This window comes from Vipera ursinii, assembly GCF_947247035.1.
Source record: "Vipera ursinii genome assembly, chromosome: 6".
Lineage (NCBI taxonomy): Eukaryota > Metazoa > Chordata > Lepidosauria > Squamata > Viperidae > Vipera > Vipera ursinii.
Genome location: NC_139515.1, coordinates 80755349 through 80777931, shown reverse-complemented (window position 1 = coordinate 80777931; position 22583 = coordinate 80755349). Strand labels below are relative to the sequence as shown.

At 44.3% G+C, this 22583-nt stretch overlaps 2 protein-coding genes across 2 annotated transcripts in view; one reads left to right on the top strand and one right to left on the bottom strand.

The window, feature by feature from the left end:
- RECQL (RecQ like helicase) overlaps positions 1 to 22583 on the top strand; it is a 123329-nt gene that overhangs the window by 6885 nt on the left and 93861 nt on the right. The gene's annotated exons all lie outside the window — the stretch shown is intronic.
- The window catches only part of BCAT1 (branched chain amino acid transaminase 1), a 54034-nt gene continuing 39568 nt past the window's right edge, over positions 8118 to 22583 (bottom strand). Inside the window, exons 4-11 of the mRNA XM_083365312.1 lie at positions 21889 to 21999; positions 20197 to 20316; positions 16456 to 16619; positions 14992 to 15134; positions 13488 to 13573; positions 13198 to 13338; positions 11773 to 11847; positions 8118 to 8639 (exon numbers count right to left, since the gene is read on the bottom strand). Of these exons, the coding sequence (XP_083221438.1) occupies positions 8598 to 8639; positions 11773 to 11847; positions 13198 to 13338; positions 13488 to 13573; positions 14992 to 15134; positions 16456 to 16619; positions 20197 to 20316; positions 21889 to 21999 (882 nt within the window). The 3' untranslated portion in view covers positions 8118 to 8597. The remainder of the gene's footprint in view (positions 8640 to 11772; positions 11848 to 13197; positions 13339 to 13487; positions 13574 to 14991; positions 15135 to 16455; positions 16620 to 20196; positions 20317 to 21888; positions 22000 to 22583) is intronic.

Below are 22583 nucleotides of genomic sequence, written 5' to 3'. Positions count from 1 at the left end.
ACGCCTTTGTAAATTTTCAAACCTAGAAGAGCGACTGCGAGACCGGCTCATCTGTGGCCTGCGGAACCGAACACTCCAACAGAGACTTTTTGCCAGACCGAACTTAACATTCTCAGAAGCTCAAGACGAAGTTATGGCAGACGAAGCTGCCGGGGGTGTAGTCCAAACGGTCCAGCCCGCCAAGACAATGAAACACGAGGACACAGTCCACCACGAGGACGCCAAACGCTTAGGGGAATCTTCGGAGGAAGAAGATCCTGAAGTCAACAAGCTTCACAAGCAAACCGACTCACAACACCGCAGCAGCAAACAGCAAGAGAACACTTACAAGACAGTTCTCTTATCTAGATGTAAAGGGTGCGGTGGCAGCCATTTTCACGCCGATTGCAGATTCCTGTCAGCCACATGCAGGGCCTGCGGCAAGACAGGCCACATTGCAGCGACAGGCAAAAGTCCTGCAGAACTATGTTGGGGGAGGCATTTGATTACTAAACTGGACAGGTTGCATCCAGATAGAGTGGCAGCAGAAGCCTCTCAACCAAAACTCCAAGGGGGCTGCACATGGGCAATTGGGTATGGGCCAGGAACTATGGTCATGGGAATCTGTGGGTTCCTGGTAAAATTACCAAATCATCTGGGCCCCTGTCTTATGAAGTGGGGCTGGAGGGAGGGCGCGTTGTCAAACGCCACATTGATCAACTCAGAAAACGGTTTCCAGAACGGCCACTAAGCGAGGACTGCATCATAGGTCCCTCCCAAGGTCCCCAAACTTGCAGTCAAGACAGCCCAGACATGGACTCTCAAGACTCTTCCTTCATAACCAATGAGGAACTGGGCGTAGAAGAGGGGAGCCCAGAAATGCAACATGGATCCCCTGAAGGAGCAAGCCAACCAGACTTCAACAGCCGCTGTGCCTACTCTACTGATCAATCTGACTCTGGGGTGGGCCAACCTGGAGAGGCCAGCCAGAGAGCATCTAATTCCTTTGACTCAGGTGCATCAAAGGACAATGGTCTACCTGCCCCACTGGGTAAGCTGGTAGACCACAAGGTGACTGGAACTCCGAGGCGTTCCACAAGGGCACGCAAGCCTCCTTCTTATCTTGCTGATTACGTTGTAAAATAAAGAACTATAATGTTGTGTGTACTGTAACTTGTCACTATACTGAAAAAACTGGAGCTATGATGTTAACTGACTAGTGTACTGTCAATGAAAGCCTATTCATTCAGATGCTATGATGTTTAACTGTCTAGTGTGCTGTCAATGAAAGCTTATTCATTCATATGCTATAATGTTAATCTTGTAACTTGTATTGTTTTTTACTTAAGGTTGCTATGATGTTTAGTCTTGTTAATTGTATTGAGGCCAACTATTGCTATGATGTTGTCTGATCTAAGAGGGGAGGGGTGTTATGTATTGGGCTCACTTGTAATACCACGTGGTTAGCTGGAGCAGCTAACGGCTCTCCAGCAACCCAAACTCCAGGTCTCCAGTGCTGCTATTGGCTGTCCCTAGGTGGCAATGGTTGCTTTAAACCTATTGGCTGCCACCTAGGGGCTAGGCTATAAATTGCTGCTAGTTGCAGCCCAATTCTCAGTTCAGATTCTGCAAGCAATAAACCATGAGTTTTCCTGAACTCACTTGCCTCGTCTTCTTTCCTGCGCGAAGAACCCACAACATAACAGGGTGGGTGTTTGGTTTTTATCCTCCTCTCCCTCTGCTGGGCGGTTGCAGCAGGTTTCGGTCACTTCACATGACCCTGGGACTCTGTGACCATCATAAATATGAATCAGTTGCCAAGCATCTGAATGTAAATCACAAGACCCTGGAGATGCTGCAACATTCCAGCTGATCGGCGCTTCTTCTGGGCTCAGCAGAAACACCAGGATCAGCGCCGAGCTCCAGCTGGAGCCTGGCGCTGATCCTGGCGCTTCCGCTGAGCCCTGACAGCCCTGCAGCTCCATCCGTCTCTCGCTCAGGCTTGTATGGTGCTGCCACTGGTTCAGTTCATTCCCCTCCCCCACTACCACTTTTCTAGAATGGTCGCATACCACCTGCCAGGTGCCAATGTACCACAGGTGGTACCCGTACCACTGGTTGAAAATCCCTGCCCTATACAATTCTGGACATATGACTGTCCAGTCTCTTCTTGAAAACATCCAGTGATGGAGCACTCACAGCTGAGCCCAAAATTTCTGTTGCTAAGCAAAATATTTATTAAGTGAGTTTTGCCCCATTTTACGACCTTTCTTGTCATAACAACAGCTGTTAATAACATGGTTGTTAAGTGAATCTGGCTTTGCCCATTGATTTTGCTTGTCAGAAGGTCGCAAAAAATGATCACAGGACCCCGGGGCACTGCGACGGTCATAAATATGAGCCAGTTGCCAAGCATGTGAATTTGGATCACAAGACCATGGGGATGCTTGCAAGGTTGTAAGGGCTGTTGTAACTCCAAACGGTCACTAAACGAACAGTTGTAAGTCAAGGAATACTTCTATCTGTAAGATGTACAGAACATCAACAGCTGTGGAATTTATGCTGGCGGGGCAATTCTGGGAATTGGAGACCACGCATCTAAAAGTTGATAAGGTTGAGAAACATTGTGTTGAAGGAAAAATCTTCATCATGGTTCAGTCCAAGCCAGGAATAAACAACATGGCGACTGCTTTAGGAAGAAGGTTGCAGTTTATTGAAGAGGAGAGCTAGACAGGAAGATCACTCTGGAAGAAAAGAGAGAACAAGCACATGTAGGGAGTGGGTTTTTATACCCTCTGGAGCCTTTTGTTTAGTTGTTCCTGTGGCATGAACTTTGACCTGAGTCTGAGTGTGCCCTTTGGTATCTATGGGTTAATCCTATTACTGTATGTCCTGTCTTAGAGTTTGGGTGGGGTATGTAGATTTTAGGTGTCTTTGTCTTCCTAAGCTTCTAGCTGGGGGCCTCCCACCTTCCTGAATGGATTATTACATCTGCATTTCTACAGAGCTGGTTTCTGCTTGGGGGAGGGAGACTTGGGGCCATTAAGAAAAACTGGGCATGCTTTTCTGCCTCTTTAAGATCCTTTGAGGGAATATATTTTTCTGCCCTTTTAATATTTCCTTCTCTGGGGGGCTCACTTCCCACAATTGTAATAGATAACCTCACTCATCTTACCTCCCTCCCTACTTATCTTATCTCTTCATTTGCCAGAACAAGGTTCTGAAAAACAATTAGGGCCAAAAATATCTGAACACAGGAGGCACAAAAAGAGTCTATTTGCATTGTGAGGGTTTGAAAGAGTTTAAGGACCTATTTCAGGGGTCTTCAAACTTGGCCCTTTTTGTGACTTGTGGGCTTCAACTCCCAGAATTCCTCAGCCAAGCACAAAGTCCACAAGTCATAAAAGGGCCAGGTTTGAAGACCCCTGACCTACTTCATCTCTTTAAAATCTTGAAACTCTTCTAAAAAAATCTGCCTCTGAAATTTATTGCTGGTTTTTAATGCAAAGGAGTGCAATTTACTTCATTTAACAATGCTCCCGTGAACTCTTTTTCTGGCTGGTGCAAACTGTTTTTGCTGTTACGCAAAGACTGAAAACACAGATGACAGCAGAGGTCTAATTTTTATTTTATTTTTTTCATTGGATTGTCACGCAATATCAAAATACCCTTGCTGGTCTGAGTAACTTCCCATACATTTAAGAAAAGACCTTTTAAAAACCAGCCCCTTTTAGCAATGACAGGCTGAAAGACAGACAAAACACGCCTCACATACGGTGGATCCATTTTTGTAGAGAATCTCAACAACACAACAGTCATTCCATTTAAGCTCTATGGCCGCGAAGCAACAGAGGTAAGTCATGCATGTTTGCAACAAGAGATGCACAAAATGCTTTGAATTTGAAATTATCCCATTGCAAGGGGGCCATTGGTGGTTTTGAACATTTCGCACGAGCTAAATGCTTTGTTGGGGACAAGAGGGAAAGGATTCTGAGCACTTCATTTTGGCTTCCTGCAGTTTGCAAGTCCCAAAATCCCAACGCTGGTCATAGCCGTCTCAACGGTGCTTTTTCTTGAGGAATAAGAAGAAAACGTTTCGCTTCTCATCCAAAAAGCTTCATCAATTCATCATTCAGAAGGGATGAAACGTCTTGGATGAGAAGCGAAACGTTTTCTTCTTCCTCGTCAAGAAAAAAAATAAACAGCAGTTGCCTTTGGAAAAAAGCACTTTTCAGACAGGAAGCTTTCAAACCGGAATGGAACAACCCGTCACAGCCGACTCACTGCGGCCAACTTCTCTTGGCCAACTCTTTCCTGCCTGAGCAGGGAGTTGAACTAGATGACTTCCAAGGTCCCTTCCAACTTTATTATTATTATTACAACTCACCTTGGCCAACTGGCCATGGGAAAACTCACCACGGTAACTGACCGTGGGACAATTGAACAATTCAATTGAATGGTTTAAAATAAATTTTTTTTAAAAAATATTTTAATTTTTGTCATTCACATTTCATTCTGTCCCTCCTTTGGCATCCTTTCTTTCACGATTCCATTCCACCGTTTCTTTGACATTACTGTAACTCTTGCCCCGTGGCAAATTATCCCGCAGCAAGTTGGCCGTGGCTAGTTGTCCTGTGGTGAGTTGGCCACAGCAAGTTGCCTGTGGCAAGGTGACCGGAGCGAATTGTCATCGACCCCGTTCAAACAACGCTTAGAAACAGGCACTCCCTTCAAGCAAATTTGTTTAAAGAACACTTGAAGTGGTTTTCTGGAATGGTGAACACCGCCACACCCTCAACAGGAGGAACATTTCCTTTCATACCCTTGTCAAAGGAGAACCTTTAAGCAGATGGAGTTGCTAAAGAAAATTCATCTTGATGAGAGCTATATGCTCAATGGCTCAGGCGAGGATGATCTGGGGATGCAAACCCCTACTGCAGCTAAGCGATACACCCCAGTGGAGGAGAAAAAACCAGTTATTTTCCTGCTTCCTCCTTTTCCTTGGAATCAGCCTTGTCTCCATCTGCTTTTCCCACTTGAAGTAACTAGGGGAGGAAAATGGCAGAATGGAAGTGGGGGTGGATGGGGGTTGAGTGCTCGCCTCCCTGCTTACAGAAAGGGACAACTCACCACAGCCAACTTGCCACAGTCATCTCACCATGGCCAGCTTGCTGTCGGCATCTTGCCAGGGTCATCTTGGCAGGGCCAACTCGGTGAAGACATCTCACGGAGGACATCTTGCTGTGGGGCAACTCATCGTGGGAATATTTACCATGGCCAACGCCCCTTGGGACAACTCAACGAGATAAATGTTATCTGCCAGTGGTCCTTCGACATTATTTCCATTGACAAAAATGGAAATAATGTCAAAGAAACAGTGGAGGATAATATTTATCATGTTATCCCACATGGATTGTCCTGTGGTAATTTCTCCCGCGGTGAGTTGGCCACAGCGAGTGTCCCACAGGGAGAATGTGGGACAGGCTGGCCATGACAAGTTGGCCACTGTGAGTTGTCCTAGATCCCCCTGCTTATCCTCTTGACAGGGAAGCAGAAACAACTAGTCTTTTCAGATCCTGTCTTTGCCAAACACTGACTACACAGTTTTGCTCTCAGCAAGTCAAACTCTCAACACGGACACACACTCTTCATCAAAAGGCACTCTTCTATTACGATGGCCCTGCTCCAGTGGTAGCTTTACTCAAGATAAGAACTGTAAGCATCCCAGTTAGTAATGTGGCCAACCATAGACAAAGGAAAACAAAACTCTGCACTTCACCAATGATAGCTAGCAGTAACTGGAACAGAACTAACAAGGATAGCAGCACAATACAAATTCAACTGGCAAGAAGAACAAATGCAGGGTGTTACGTCTACCATCACTGGGAAATAGCTTGTGCTTATTGTGTCTCTTTCAATGCTTCTCAACCTGGTCAACTTTAAGATGTGTGGACTTCAACTCCCAGAGTTCTACAGTTAGCATGGCTGGCTGGGGAACACTGGGAATTGAAGTCTACACATCTTCCCGAGGTTGAGAAGTAGCGGTCTGTTCTTAGACCCTCTTCACCCTATCCAGGTGGCCTTGAATTGTAGGAACTCCAATGCTGAGAATTCCTGTTGGCTGAGAAACCTTGGACGTGGGACCTCAGCACACCTGGAAGAACCACCCTAGAGAAAATGGTCCTAAACTGAACTCGGTCCAGCATCATCAGCTTCAACTGATCTTCAATAAAAGGATAATGTTTTAAGGTATGAAATCTTTCTGGAAGGCCTTTGCTGATTAATACACTGTGAAGTCATATAATATGAAAAGTTTTGCTTTGCACTAAAGTTGGTTGTGGGAAACGTTACTGCTACATGGAATATTATAACTAAGAGTATTGGATCAAAATGTGGAGAATTCATATGAACAGATTTTAAGATCCAGTTAAAATGTTCTGGAAATAATATTTGACATGATGCTATTGAATGTGTCTCCTTATTTCAGCACACGGTGGAGCATGATGAGAGAGAGTGAACGAATACCCTTGGGTATTAAAATGCTCTTGCGTGTGCATTAGGGAGTAGGCTACAACAGGCCTTCTCTTTGTGGTCACAGTCAGACAACTGTGTGGATTGCGTGCAAATCACCCCCTCTCTACCATTACGTGCATCTTGAGTTGGTAAAGTCTTGTTGGGCATAGTCTCAGTCTTGATCAGTCACTAAGTAGAGGTAGGTTCAAGGTTCAAGAAGCAGAGTTAGAATTTTCCCAAATCATGCCCTTCTCTCTTTACGAGGGAGGGGGTGAACTTTATTAGTCCCTGTGGGTGTCCTAGCAAAAAGAAAGCCCCATGCCTTGACTCTCTTTGACAGCATCATCAAACAGCTGTCTCGTGAAGCTACAATAAGATTAACTCAAGAAATATTTGGTCCAGAAAACGTGAGTGTGCCGAACACTGTTGTATGTAACTTATTTGGCAAGAGATGTCTTAAAGCTCAGATGCCTTCAAGTTCAGACTCAAAAGGCATCAAGCCAAGACCTCCAAACTATATTTAGTAGATGAGCACGTTCAGAAAAGGCAAAATTTAAAATTAACTAAAGCAATATGTTTTAGTGTGGTTTGCTTCTTCCAGACCAGTGGTTCCCAACCTGTGATCTGTGGATCCCTGGGGGGTGGGGGTGGGTGGGGTGCAATGTTGTCACAGGGGGTCCACGAAGGTTTTAAAAAAATGTTATGATTTAAATCTCGAGTTAAATCTTGGGGTTCGTGGCCATGGTTTGTGGCCACAAAAGGTACTTAAAGGGGGTCTGTGGTGAAGAAAAAGTTGAGAACCATTGCTCCAGACCATTATTTTATAACTTGAACTAGCTTTGTGGATCTTGGGGGAGTCTAGTGGAAATAAAAAGAAAAAGAAAAGGAAGATCAAAGTAGGTCTTGTGTGTCTAGGGTCAGCCCAGACTTGATTTAGATGCCTCCCAATATCTCAAGATACTTCAGTGGCATCTTGTTTCATCTATTTTGATACAGTAGATTATTAAAGCTTATTTAGAGAATCAGGAATCTTTTCTAATGCATCTGATTACTGTGGTGTCACAATATCAAGATTGCATGAAAGGAAGGATGAGATTTTAAATCCATTGTCTCCAAGGCACGCTGAGACAATGGTCGGATTGTAGAAGCCACAGGAAAAAATTCCTTTCTAAAGGATTTCAAGCATGGTGGATTGGGCCATAATCAGGTATCTGGCAACTCTCTAAAACCTGCCTTGTTGAAAATGTTGTAGATGGCTAGGCCATCAACCAACGGAACCCTTATTCTGCCTTCAAACGATCTGCTTTGCAGAACTTCCCATAGTTTTATGAATGAAAAAAAATTCCTCTAGACATCAGACCCAATTTGGGAATTATCATCTGTGAGACGTGATTCTAGTCAGTGATCCAAAGCTGGGATTCTTCAAAGTCCTATGAATTAGGACAATAGTTCTAAAGATGGAAAAAAATATCAAAATAGGTACTGCGTACATCCATCTGCCATATGAAAAAATAAACCTTTAATTTTCTAAGGTGGCAGATGGGAAGGAGATGGTGAGAGGTCTACTCTCAGTCATTTGGCAGACAGTCGTCTAACAATCTGGTTAAAAAGCGACATAAGGCCAAGAGTATTTGGCTGGCAATGAAGAGCAGTTGAAGAACTTCTAAAGACAGATGTCCACTGTACCAAGTCTACAAGGGACGCCAAGGGATCTGTTGGGAAAATCTCTATTGCTGACATCTAGCACCTCCACCAGAAGACATATTTCTAGTCTAGACCAAAATCACAGAAGAAGAAAAATGTGCTCACTAGGGCTACCTTCTCTGGCCTGCGAAAATCCGCTTGACCACAACGTAGCGGCAAAGAGATCCAGAAAGAAAGCTTGTTTCCTGCTATTTCGTGATCAACTTGACATTTGCAGCCTGGAAATGATAGCCCTAAGTTTCATTTCCTGGCCTGTGGGACTCAACTCCCCAGCTCAGGAATAAAGTGATAATACACAGACTACTCTACACAGAGCTACAGTAAAACTGGTCGTCATTCAGGTGGCATTTCAAAGACTTTGTCGTGCTTGCAGAAAGCTGAAATGTTCTGGTCCTTCACATTCATGACACCAGGATTGTCCAGTCGCTGTCTTCTCTCCCATACTGAAACACAAACAAAGCGTGTTAGGAGAAACGCCACTGGGAACCAGGTTCAAGTCTTTATTCAACCAAGAAACTCACTAGGTACCTCTTCCTTGAAAACTATGGAGTAAGCCTGAGCAGGAAGACCGTTTTAGAGTTTTTGAAAACTCTGCATATGGCTGGCTGTTAAAAGTGCTGAGTAAGGGGTTGAGAAAGTGATGTTCAGAAGAAGTACATTCCCAAAGCCCTAACATTGCAGTTGGCTGCCCAAATGTTTGGATGCTTCTAAAAGGTCTTATTTCATGGGACCAAAAGGTGAAATATTAAATACATCTCTGGGGAACAGAATGGGACAATCACCGCAGCCAACACGCCGTGGCCGAACTCACTGCAGGACAACTCGCTGCAGGACAATTCAAGCATTCAATTTAATGATTTAAAACATTTAAAATGGCTTTATTTTTTTGTCATTCACAATTCCTTTTTGTCCCTCCTTTGGCAAGCTTTCTTTAAAGATTCCATTCCACTGTTTCTTCGATATTAGTGTAACTCTTGTCCCTCGGTGAGTTGGCCATGGCGAGTTGGCCGTGGTGTGTTAGCTATATTTAATTCGAAGCAAATGTAAATGAAGCAAACCAAAAGATTTTTGTTCTGCCACTTCTACTGAGAGCAAGCCCAGCATGCTGATTAAAGTTCTACGGTGGTTCCTGGGTCTGGGAATAGCTGATCTTGTGCAGGCCCAGATGTGTTTTGCGCAGGCCTAGATGTGTGCAGGTGTCATCTCTGTGGTGGGAGCTGTGTTGGCTGCTGATTTGCTTCTAGCTTCAACTCGAAGTGCCAATTGTCAGCTTCAAACCCCTACATGGCTTGGGACCGGGTTATCTAAAGGACGATCTTTTCCCGGTTATATCTACCTGACCCACCAGAGGCAGAGAATGCTATACATAGGTCCCCTCTCTTAATATGTAGGTTCCCTCTCTTAAGGAAGTTCATCTAGTACAGTGGTGGTGAACCTATGGCACCATGCCCTGGAGATGGCAACTGTCCCTCTTCAACCAGCTGCTTGCTAACTCGCCAAGGTACGGCTGGTTTCCCTCTCCCCCTGTCCTGTCCCTCCTGGCCTCGCATGCTCTCCTTTTCCCGGGCACGACCCACTGCATCACCTCCTCAACTGTTGGCCATCCACCCATCTCAAAGGCGGCTTCTTTGAACTGCTGGCAACAGGCTGCGGAGCCCCAGAGTGCGCCTGTCGAGAGCCCGGCAGACTGTGGCTGCTGATGGACACTGTCGGCCCCCATGCGCTTGCTGGCCTCTGTGTGGGGGGGCCAATGGTGTCAGGCAGCTGCTGCCCTGGCCCTTGCCTTGCCCTATGGCAATGGCACCCCCACCCTGCCTCGCCTCACCCCACAGGATGAGCCTCCTGGCTCCTGCCCCACCTACCAGAGACCCCCTGGATCTCCCCCAACCCTGTCCACCCCTCACAGGCATCCCTCCCCACGAGCAACAATGAGGTGGCCACGACCACCTTGGCCACACCCACCCAATCTGCCATGACCACCACAGCCACGCCCAACCGGTGGCCATGCCCAACTGGCACCCGGCGATAAATAAGTGGGTTTTGGGTTGCAGTTTTGGCACTCGGTCTCTAAAAGGTTCGCCATCACTGATCTAGTAGGACCAAGAAGGGCCTTCTCTGTGGTGCCTCATCCCTGCAGAGATAAGATTGGCCCCCACTTAGACACTCTTTCGCAAGGCTTGAAGAACTGGTTTTGTCAACAGGCCTGGTGAGACTGCAGTGATATGGAGCCCATCAAATGGCTCATTGGATTGTTGTTGCCAGGGAGATGGGGTCGGTACTGCTTTTTTATTATTTTTATATTGAGTTTTTATCCTTGTAAGTTTCCTGGAGTCACTGAGAGTGAGTAGGGAGAGCATATAATTTTTCATAAACAAACAAACTCTACAGCCCTGTGCTTCTTAGCTGTTTCTATCACTGCCGTTTGGTTTGCTTGATTCCGCCATCTTTGTTTGCTAAGCAACAAATCTGAATGTTCCCTTTTACTCAGCATGCTATTTAAACAAGATCCAATCTTTCAAAGAGGAATTATCAACCAATGTAAACATTCTGGAGGGAATCTGGGCTAGCCCTCAGTTGATCAGAAGACTTCAGAAAATTTGCATGGCGATCTAAGAAGATCAATACTAGTCACAGCATGGAGAACTACACAGCTGGGAAATTGGCTTCCTATCATGCCTGTTTTGGATACTATAGGTTTCCAGATGTAAATAATACAGGGCAATCATCATCACCAGAGTTGGAAGGGACCTTGGAGGTCTTCTAGTCCAACCCTCTGCTCAAGCAGGAGACTTTACACCATTTGAGACAAATGGATGTCCAGTCTCTTCTTAAAAGCCTCCAGTGATGGAACGCCCACAATTTTTGAAGGCAAGCCATTCCACTGGTTTATTGTTCTCACTGTCAGAAAAATTCTCCTTAGTTCTAGTCTGGATCTCTCCTTGATTAGTTTCCATCCCTTATTTCTTGTCTTGCCTTCTGATTCTTTTAAAAAAATAAGTTGACCCTCTCTTCTTTGTGGCAGCCCTTTAGATATTGGGACACTGCTGTCAGGTTGATTTAGGATTGAATCAATGTCACCCAGTACAGAGACTGGTGGAAATTATGTGTGTATACTGCATTTCTAGGGACGCGGTGGCTCAGTGGGTTAGGATGCTGAGCTTGTCGATCAGAAGGTCGGCAGTTTGGCGGGTCGAATCCCGAGTGCCACGTAACAGAGTGAGCGCCTGTTACTCGTCCCAGCTTCTGCCAACCTAGCAGTTCGAAAGCACGTAAAAAATGCAAGTAGAAAAATAGGGACCACTACGGTGGGAAGGTAACAGCGTTCCGTGAGCCTTTGGCGTCTAGTCATGACCACGGCCACATGACCACGGAGACGTCCTCGGACAAGCGCTGGCTCTTCGGCTTTGAAACGGAGATGAGCACCGGCCCCTAGAGTTGGAAACGACTAGCACGCATGTGCGGGGGAACCTTTACCTTTACCTTACTGCATTTCTGTCAGGATGTAAGGAAATAATTGAGCTATTCAACCATTCAGACATTTGTCTATTTCTCATTGAAAACATGTGAGATCCTTACTTGGATATCACTTAGCTGGTTCCAGAAACGGGTTGCTATCTGAGGTCCATTCTCCATGGTCGGAATGTGCAAATTCTAGAAGAAAAGAAAAACCTGGTTAAAATATAAAAGTGTTCAGAAAATTGATTTCTGATGGAATTACAACAGGCTTAGGAACAGAAAGACAAACCAATAAATGAAAACCCGGCAGTGAAAACCTTTCTCTTTTTCCCCCATTTGAGATATAATTTTGTTTCTTCTGTTCAATCTTAATTCAGTGCAAAACAAATTCTGTAGAAGCCAAGCAAGGCTGACAAGGGATCGTTATTATTTAACTATCACACAAATATAAAATGCATTTCCAAGAACATAAACTGCCAAAGACATTTTATCTGACAGATACAAATTACATCACAGCATCTGCAAGGAGAATTAAGGAGAGAAATGGTATCAGGTATGACATTATGGTGTCTTTCCTCCCGAGAACGCCTATAATTTCAACAAGATATTCGTGTCAGCAGCAAGGTGGATGGTCTTAGTTACAGCTGTTGCAATAACTGAAGAACCAGGTTAGAGAGAGATTGTTAGGGAGAAAATCTACCTATATGGTCGCTAAGAGTCCCTCTTCTTTGTGGCAATCCCTGAGAGTTCCAATACCTCAAGGGCTGCCCCAAAGAAGATGGAGTCAAGCCATTCTCCAAAGCACCTGAAAGCAGGACAAGAAGCAACAGATGGAAGCTAATCAAGGAGAGAAGCAACCTAGAACTAAGGAGAAATTTCCTGACAGTGAGAACAACTAACCAGTGGAACAACCTGCCTCCAGAAGTGGTGAATGCTCCAACACTGGAAGTTTTTAAGAAGAGACTGGACAGCTGTTTCTCTGAAATGGTACAGGATTTCCTGCCTGAGCAGGGGGTTGGACTAGATGACCTGCAATGTTTCTCTCAACTCTCTTATTCTACGATTCTATGAGTCAACAATAATTTGATGGCATAAAAGGTAAAGGTAAAGGTAAAGGTTCCCCGCACATGCGTGCTAGTCGTTTCCGACTCTAGGGGCCAGTGCTCATCTCCGTTTCATAGCCGAAGAGCCAGCGCTTGTCCGAGGACGTCTCCATGGTCATGTGGCCGGCATGACTAGACGCCAATGGCGCACGGAACGCTGTTACCTTCCCACCGTAGTGGTCCCTATTTTTCTACTTGCATTTTTACGTGCTTTCGAACTGCTAGGTGGGCAGAAGCTGGGACGAGTAACTGGCGCTCACTCTGTTACGCGGCACTCGGGATTCGACCCGCCAAACTGCCGACCTTCTGATCGACAAGCTCAGCGTCCTAACCCACTGAGCCACCGCGTCCCATTATTGATGGCATATAATCAGCTAAATATCAAACAGGCAGTGGTTGGAATGCAGTAACAACTCTGAATCTACAGGACACCGGCTCTTACCTCTCCGAGGTACAGTATTGTTGAAACAGGACATACAACGCAAGCTGTTCCAGCCCCAAACATCTCCATCACTCTCTTTTCCTTCAAGGCAGTTGTGAGATCACTCATAGTAATGTATCTCTCTGATACTTTAAATTCACCCTGAACAACAACAACAACAAAAATAAAAATAAGCAAGCAGTTCTAGAAGTCATGTTTGCCAAGAACTAAGACTCTTGCAATGTTTAAAATCAGGAAAAATCCCATCTCCCATAGAAGGATCAAAACCATCCGAGCGGATAGCTACCCACCCACTTGCGTGCCAGGTCTAAGATGCTTTGCCTTGTCACACCCGGAAGAATGATGCCGTCCAGGGGTGGAGTTGCCAGCTCATTTTCTGCCAATACAAAGCACGACACGTCAGCATAAAAGCGCAGGATTATACAATCATATAAAAAATAACAGTTATAGCAGCCACGAGAAAAGATTTTTGAAAAAAAAAATATTCTCAGAAATTGTTCTGCTATTGTCCTGTTTCAGCATTTAATGTTCTGAAGAATTTTCCTTCTTACTTCTTGGAAAGCGAAAGAATGAGAAAAAAAACACTCTTGTCTTTTAAAAGACGTAATATTAAGATGGGCATAAAATGCTAGATTAAAATGAAGCTGGGGAGTTTGTGGTTCATTGTGTTTTAAGAATCCAGCCATCATATTAAGGAGAAACTTCCTGACAGTGAGGACAGTTAACCAGTGGAACAACCTGCCTCCAGAAGTTGTGAATGCTCCAACACTGGAAGTTTATAAGAAGAGACTGGACAGCCATTTGTCTGAAATGGTATAGAGTTTCCTGCCTGAGCAAGGGTTGGACTAGATGACCTCCAAGGTCCCTTCCAACTCTGTTGTTATCATCATCATTATTAATAATACATGTGAAGGCCTTTGTAATGTGTCATCCTATGGCTTATTTAGGAGGGCACACTCTCATCCATTTTGCTGACCAATACCTGCAGGGCCAACCATCCAGATGAGATAACAATTGGATGGCCTTCAGGGGTAGCCCCATGTTCAATGGACTGCAGTAGTCCAGTGGTGTTTTCACCAGGACGTGAGTGATCATCCGAAGGGTCTCCTGGTTGAGGAAAGCATGCAACTCTGCTACATCAACCAAAGGCTTTGCACACAATCTCCAGGACTACCCCATCTCAAATTTTATACACCTGCCTTTCGTTATTTGTTCTTTCTGAATGTAAAATTTTTAATTTTCTCCCTTTCAAAGTTCATCCTTTTCATTTGGCCCCATGCTCAAGTCTTCTCGATCTTTTTGAATCTTCTCTTTCCCTTCTTAAAGTGTTGGTCAGTCCTAGTTTCGCCTATTCTGCAAAATGTCATAATCCCACCTTCACCCAAATTATTAGGAAAAAAGATGAACAGCCCAAAGTCCAGGTCGACGTTCCCTTGATACTGCCCTCCAATCTGATGCAGAGTCATTTAGGAGTACTCTCTGAATGTAGTTATACAGCCAATTATGACTCTGTATTTCATAATTATATGACATTCGTTAAGTAGTCTTAACAATGCATTTAATCATTTTCTCCAATTATAATTAATTTGTTAGCAGTGGTGAGGGCCTCTGGAACCACACCCAAGACCTTTTGAGAAGCACTTGGATCTGAGCTGCCAGGTTCCCCACTTCTAACACCTTTGCAAGGTGGAACCAGGTGCAGGATGAAAAAAAAGTCATTTATTTCCAATACAGTAGATAAGGTTAAGAGGCAAGAAGCTTCAGGTAGCAGTTCAATCAAGTCAGACCCCATACCTCCATTTTCGTTTCGCCAATATAGGAAAAGATTCATCGTCCCGACTTCTGTGATTTGATGGTCATCGCCGTAAAGCCAGAGAACCTGCTGGCACCCCAACTCCATGGCTTCACGTTGGGCATAAATTGAAGAGCCATAATTCCTTTGGGGCACAGAGCAAAAGGGTCATTGATTTGCTTGAGAACATACCTACAAGCGATTCGCTTTCTAATACGTAACAGATATTTCCTAACCCAGACCCAGGCAGGCTGTCACTCTAAGACTAGCTGGGTTTCAAGTTAGGAGAGTCTCTGAACCTAGCTTGTCCTCTCAATGTGAATCTAATGGTGCCGCAGAGAGAGAGAGAAACACTGTGGAGATTCTCAGTCATTCAGGTCACAGTTGTCTGAAAGGTGTTTTTTTTTTAAGAGGCTGGTCAAAACATATTTTGTTCCCAAAGCTTGTGAGATGGATTTTCTTCAGAATGTAGGTTTTCAGGTACATAATCATTAGAGGTTTGGGTTATGGACACCACATACAGTACAAAGTAGCACATTGAGCTTTATGGGACTGCTCATATTTAAAGGCATGGAGATTTTACTGAGGCTTCCAGATACTTTTATGCGCAAATAGATGGTCAAGATAGGTATGACCTTATGTGATCTCAGAATCTAAATTGGGCCAAGCCTGGTTAGCATTGGCTGGGACATCATCAGGCTGAAAAGCCAGAAAATCCAGAATAAGGAGAAATTTCCTGACAGTGAGAACAATTAATCAGTGGAACATCTTGCCTCCAGAAGTTATGGCTTGTCCAACACTGGAGGTTTTTAAGAAGAGATTCGACAGCCATTTGCCTGAAATGGTATAGGGCAGGGGTAGGCAACCTTGGCTCTTTTATGACTTGTGGGCCTCAACTCCCAGAATTCCTGAGCCGGCTGGCTCAGGAATTCTGGGAGTTGAAGTCCACAAGTCATAAAAGAGCCAAGGTTGCCTACCCCTGGTATAGGGTCTCCTGCTTGAGCAGGGGGTTGGAGTAGAAGACTTTGAAGGTCCCTTCCAACTCTACCATTCTGTGAAAACATTCCAGAAGGCTGTTAATATAATAATATTGCATGGATTTAGCTTAGCTTAATTCTGCAACCTCAGAAGATCCACCTGGTTGAACTACCTGAAGCTGAGATCAGTCACATTGTGTTAAATCAGTTGATCTGCATCTGAGACACCAAGATCTCAAACTGAAGTCTTCCTTTGACTCCACCTACTATGGTACTTTATCTTTGCCTATCGGTTTTGAGGAGCATATCTCCAGCACTTCGTGTCAAGGCCTGCTTGGTTCAAAACTGTCGATGCATTCTCAAATGCATTCTCAATGCATTTTCCCATGCTGGCTCAAGAATTCTGCGAGTTGAGGTTTACAGGTTGTAAAGTTGCTGTAGTTGCCCATCCCTGTCTTAATGAGTATGGCTGCAATGGGATTCACTTACCCTCCCAATTTGCAGTCCCCAGTCCCACCTTTCCAAGCTCGGACAAATTTTGGATCTGCCCACAAGGAAATAGGATTGAAGGTGCCACTTGAGAAGTAGGGCCCCACAGGACTCAGTATCACGTAGAGAATGGCCCTTGATGGCTTCTTGACTCCAAGAGAAGGCTAGGCAGAAGAAAGGAAGAGAAATACATTGCACTTATGGGTTCTTATCCAGTTCTTATGTTAATATTCAGTAAAGCTGAAATGAAATAAAATATAAAGAAAAATGTCCTAACATTTCCCATCATCAACAGAACCAATAGTTTAAGGAAGCAAAAAACATCCTTAGTTGCATGTTTCAGAGCAGAAGCTAAACACCAAAGTATTGGGCAAGCTTCAGAGCAAAACTTGGATTTAGTGGTCCAGATATCTCCTTCCAACTTTAAAAAGGTAAAGGTAAAGGTTCCCCCGCACATGCGTGCTAGTCGTTTCCAACTCTGGGGGATGGTGCTCATCTCCGTTTCAAAGCCGAAGAGCCAGCGTTTGTCTGAGGACGTCTCTGTGGTCATGTGGCCGGCATGGCTAGATGCCAAAGGCGCACGGAATGCTATTACCTTCCCACCGTAGTGGTCCCTATTTTTCGACTTTCATTTTTTACATGCTTTCGAACTGCTAGGTTGGCAGAAGCTGGGATGAGTGACAGGCGCTCGCTCTGCTATGCGGCACTCGGGATTCGACCCGCCAAACTGCCGATCTTCTAATCGACGAGCTCAGCATCCTAACCCACTGAGCCACTGTGTCCCTTCCAACTTTATGGGTCCATAAATCCGTGATTTTGCAAACACAGGCATTGTGTTATGAGATGGATCCGTCAAATGGCAGTACCAGAAGATATAGGTAGGTCTTGCTTAAGGATTGCCCTTGTTTAGCGACTGTTTAAAGTTCCGACAGAACTTTAAAGTAACTTTATGACTAGTCCTCATGTTCATTTGCACCTATCACAGCAGCCCATGGTTACGTGATTGCCATTTGTGCGCTTCACAATGGGCTTCCAACAAGCAAAGTCAATAGAGAAGCCAGCAGTGAAATTGCAAGCTGTGGTCATGTGATATTTTGCTTAATGGGCATGGGTGATTTGTTTAACAACCGAGGGAAAAGTGAGATCCTAAGTCAACTGCGGTCACACGATGACTCACTTGAGAACCAAACGTAATTTGCTTAATGACTGCAGTGGAAGTGGGGTTGTAACTCCATCACAGTCATGTAATGTCTCGCTTAACAACCACATTGCTTTGGGATAGAGTTCCCAATTGTGGTTGTTAACCGAGGACTACTTGTACAACAGCTGCTTTTAGAACATTTCTCTTTGAGGATTTGCTCAAAGTGACACGCACAGACTTGTTACTAAAGCCAATGTTCAAATAACAGGCTAAAACATATAGAAATGTCTTGTTATGATTTTGATAAACTAGCTCAGTTCACGTAACCTCTAAATCAAGGGCTGGGTTATTCACAGAAGGTTGAATAATAAATGATTCAGTCCCATTTTAGCCCCTTCAATATGCAATGTAAGTACCCAGATGTTAAATGCTGGTTGGGACAAGGGAATGTTGCCAAGACATGTATGTCTTAAGGGGCAATGAAATGGTTGTTTTACCCAGAAGGACATCTAGCAAAAGTTTGGCCCTCGTAGTTCATTTGTCCTAATCCACTGACTGCCTCACGGTAGACACAGCCTGCTATGCTTAGGAGAAAAAGGCTAAAATTTCAGTAAGTGTAATGAACTGGCAAAATATTGCCACTAGGTAGAGCTATTGTCAACCAGAATAGTGGCAAATTCTTGGTTTCTTCACTCTTGAAAAGATCGCCCAGGAAAAGCAAAGGTGATTAAGTATTTATTTTTATTTTCCTCTCCTGTCCCTTAGGAAACACCAGATAAATTCCCAAGGAACGCCCAAAGAAGGTGTCATTGCCACAAGGATCTCAAAGTTCTACTCCAAGTGCAAGAGAAAAGGGTTATTCAGCTTAAATAATAGACTTTGTGCACTTAGTCCTCGACTTACGACCACAGAATTTGGGAGCAGAATTTCCGTTGCTAAATAAGGCAGTTGTTCAAAAGTGAGTTGCACCAATTTTATGCCCTTTTTCTGGAACAATTGTTAAGTGATTGTTAAGCGAATCGCTGCATTTGTTAAGTGAATCACATGGTCGTTAAGCGAATCTGGCTTCCACACTGACTATGCTTGTCAGAAGCCAACTGGAGAGTTCACCAACGGCAGTCGCACGAAACCCGTTACACTGCAACTGCCAAGTGCCTGAATTTTAATCAGGTGCGCATCCTGCAATGGAGATCGATGAGAGGATTGGTCGTGAGTCACTTCTTTCAGTACCATTGCAACTTTGGTCCCTAAGTGAATGGTTGCAAATTGAGTAGTACCTGCATTCATTGGCTCCAAGAAAGCAATGGCACAATGGCAAAGTTCATAGAAGATGCCAGGTAAGACCAGAATGGGGATTGAGAAAAGATAAAACATGCATGATACTGCCACTGTACATCTTGCATCAGATCTGGGACATGAGTGCATAACGGTGGGATGTCACCAGTGGTGGAATTCAAATACCTGAACAACCATTTCCCTTATTTGATGCCGGCCTGGGCTTCCGCGGCCTAGAATGGTCTTTTGGAAGTGGCATCCATGCAATTCCGGTGGGGTGTCTAGGCCTGGGAGGCCTAGGATGGACTTCCAGAAGTGGCATCCATGCACTTCCGGTGGGCCGTTCTAGGTCTGGGAGGGCTCCTGCAGGCCTTCAAGGCCTAGACTGGACTTCTCAGGATGCAGCAAAATTTAGCTAACGCGCAGGGCTTTTTTTCTCATAGAACACTCAGAACGGAGTTCCGGCACCTTTTTTGGATGGAACCTTGTAGGGTAGGCAAGGCGGGTTGTATGACATGTGTGAGTTCCGCCACCTTTTGCTTTTACAAAAAAAGCACTGGCTAACGGTTCTGCTGAATTGGTACAAACTGGCTGAATCCCACAACTGGATGTCACGTGACATCACCATGTCAGAACAGGTCGCTAGATTCTGCGCCGCAGCCCTGGGGATTCGCTGGAAACAGGTGATTAATCCATCATAGCTATTTTACACAATTAAGGGCGGGAAGCCTTTTGCTCTATCACTCTCTTGCACTTTAGTACTTAATGAATATGGGCCTCGCAGTTTAAGGATCGATATTATAGGATAGTTAGGCCATGCTGTGTTTTGTTCATGGGCAGCTGACAGATTTATTTATTTATTTATTTAGATTTATATACCGCCCTTTCCCGAAGGACTCAGGGCGGTTTATAGGATTTTAAAAGAAAATCAATACAAAAGTTAAAACAAATTAAAATTAAATTAAATGAAACCCTGAAAGAAAATAAAACCCAGTTAAAATTAAAATTAAAAATTCTCAGCCTGGGCCATAGAACTCGAAGAGCCAGGTCTTCAGGTCCCGGCGGAATGAACGGAGGTCGGGAGATTGGATGCTCAGCTGCGATTTTTAATATAAATTTAATTGTTATTTATTATTTTGTTCTAGAATTTTTAACTGGATATCCCTCGAGGGTTTTTAACTAGCTCTGTCCTTTGACCGTAATAAGCATTGACTTGACTTGACATCACCATGTATCACACTATTTTTGTGTCGTTGTGCTTTGCCATTGGGATTGTTGAGAAGGAATGAAGGAAAGAAGGAACAAAAAATGTATTTTCTCCCCACCTCTGTCCCAATTAAAGTAGGGCGGATATACAAGCTAGCAGAGGTTGAATAGGGTACCCACTCCTTCTCAACTTCCACCAGTTTCTGGATACACTGCAGAAGTTCTTCTTTGTCAAATTCCTGCAAGTAAGAAGAGAAGGAGGCAACACTTAGAAACAATCTTGAGGTGGAAACACCCGAATGAGAACATCAGTTTCGGTTGGTTGTTCAAAGGCAGGGATGTTCCAGGAGGTCTACCAATCTGCTATTAGTGTGCAACAAGCTATAGCACTTAGACTTATATACCGCTTTGCAGTGTTTTACAGCCCTCTCTAAGCAATTTACAGGATCAGCCTATTGTCCTCATTTTACCCACCTCGGAAGGATGGATGGCTGAGTCAACCTTGAGACAGTCAGGATCGAACTGCTGGCAGTCGGCAGAGTTAGCCTGCAATACTGCACTCCAACCACTGAGCCACCGTGGCTACAGTGCTAAAGAACCTTATGGCTGTAACCATCCAAGAAATAAGTTGGTTTAAGTGGTTTTATCGCAGCTGTGAAACAGATTTCAAAATGATAATCACAGAAGGGTGTTATTGGGGGGTATTTTTCCTTCTGGCAATGGTGGAGAAAAAGGGGTGGTAGCAGACACTACTTGAAGATAACTTCCCTTATATTCTCACAGATGAAACTTGGACTCAAGAATGAAGTGACCGAGGAGGAGATGTACATGTCCCTTCTTTTCATCAAACTGTTGTCTTCAGAGCTTCCTGCATTTCAGATTAATTCCTAAGGGCAAATGCCACTCAAGACTTCCTTGATGCTCTCTAAGCTTGCTTGTTTTCTTGCAGACGTTTCATTACCCTAAGTAACATCATCAGTGCTGTTGATTTTACCTAGTTTGGGTAATGAAACATCTGCAAGAAAATAATAATAATAATAATAATAATAATAATAATAATAATAATAATAATAATAATAATAATAATAATAATGATGATGATGATGATGATGATGATGATGATGATGATGATGATGATGGAAGGGATCTTGGAGGTCACCTAGTCCAACCCCCTGCTCAGGCAGGAAACCCTATACCATTTCAGACAAATGGCTGTCCAGTCTCTTCTTAAAAACTTCCAGTGTTGGAGCATTCACCACTTCTGGAGGCAGGTGGTTCCACTGGTTAATTGTTCTAACTGTCAGGAAGTTTCTCCTTAGTTCTAGGTTGCTTCCCTCCTGGATTAGTTTCCATCCGTTGCTTCTTGTCCTGCCTTCAGGTGCTTTGGAGAATAGCTTGACTCCCTCTTCTTTGGGGCAGCCCCTGAGATATTGGAAGACTGCTATCATGTCCCCCCTCGTCCTTCTTTTCATTCTTTTCAGAAAGCTCAGAGAGCATCAAGGACCCCTCATTTCAACGTTGAGCCACAAATATTCTTCTTTCTTGGTAATCAAGACTTCCTCCAACCTTGGCCCTTTTAAAAGAAAATAATTAAACCTCTTGTGTGGATAGCTAAGCAGGCATCAGAGTGATGGAAAGAGATGGAATGGAAAAGAGCAACATCAATAATGGCAACACCCCACAGTCAAATCATCACTAAGACAAACTTGAGAATAAGATAGAAATGCCTGATTACAAGGGAACATGAGAAACATCCTCTTATTCCGACCTACTCTAGTTAACAAACAAAAACGGATGTTTGCATTACGCACTGGCAGAGTTGCTCGCGCCGCTGACCGTAACATCCTGTCCATGTTGAGTCTCGGTCGGAACAAGCGTATTTTGCCATCCACACCTCGGTATGCTTTCATGCCTTCGAACAGCTAAAGGAAGCAGAACAGACCAGTTGGGAATGACCCTTGCCCCCACACCCCAACGCATGCACCCGTAATTAAAATAAGCAAATGGGTTAAAATAAATGTGTCTTCTTTCAAAACGATATACAAATTAATGTATCCATTTAAAACGAGTTAAAAACCAATTGTTTTATTTCGCTTCAAATGACAGGTAGCAGGTGGGAAATTCCTACATTACTCCAGAGGTGCTAAATAGGAGGAGATTGTTTGGACTGCAGGGGAATGTGAACTTAAAGGTCTACCACTCATTAAAGCAGCTGCATCTGTTTCTGTCCCACTGCATCTGTGCAAACCTGAAAGCTCTTCTTCTTGTTGTTGTTGTTAGCTGCGAAGTTGTGTCCGACCCATCGCGACCCTATGGACAACATTCCTCCAGGCCTTCCTGTCCTCTACCATCTTCGGGGGTCCATTTAGACTCATGCCTACTGCTTCAGTGACTCCATCCAGCCACCTCAATCTCTGTCATCCCCTTCTTCTATTGCCCTCGATCTTTCCCAGCATTAGGCTCTTCTCCAGTGAGTCCTTCCTTCTCATTAGGTGGCCAAAGTATT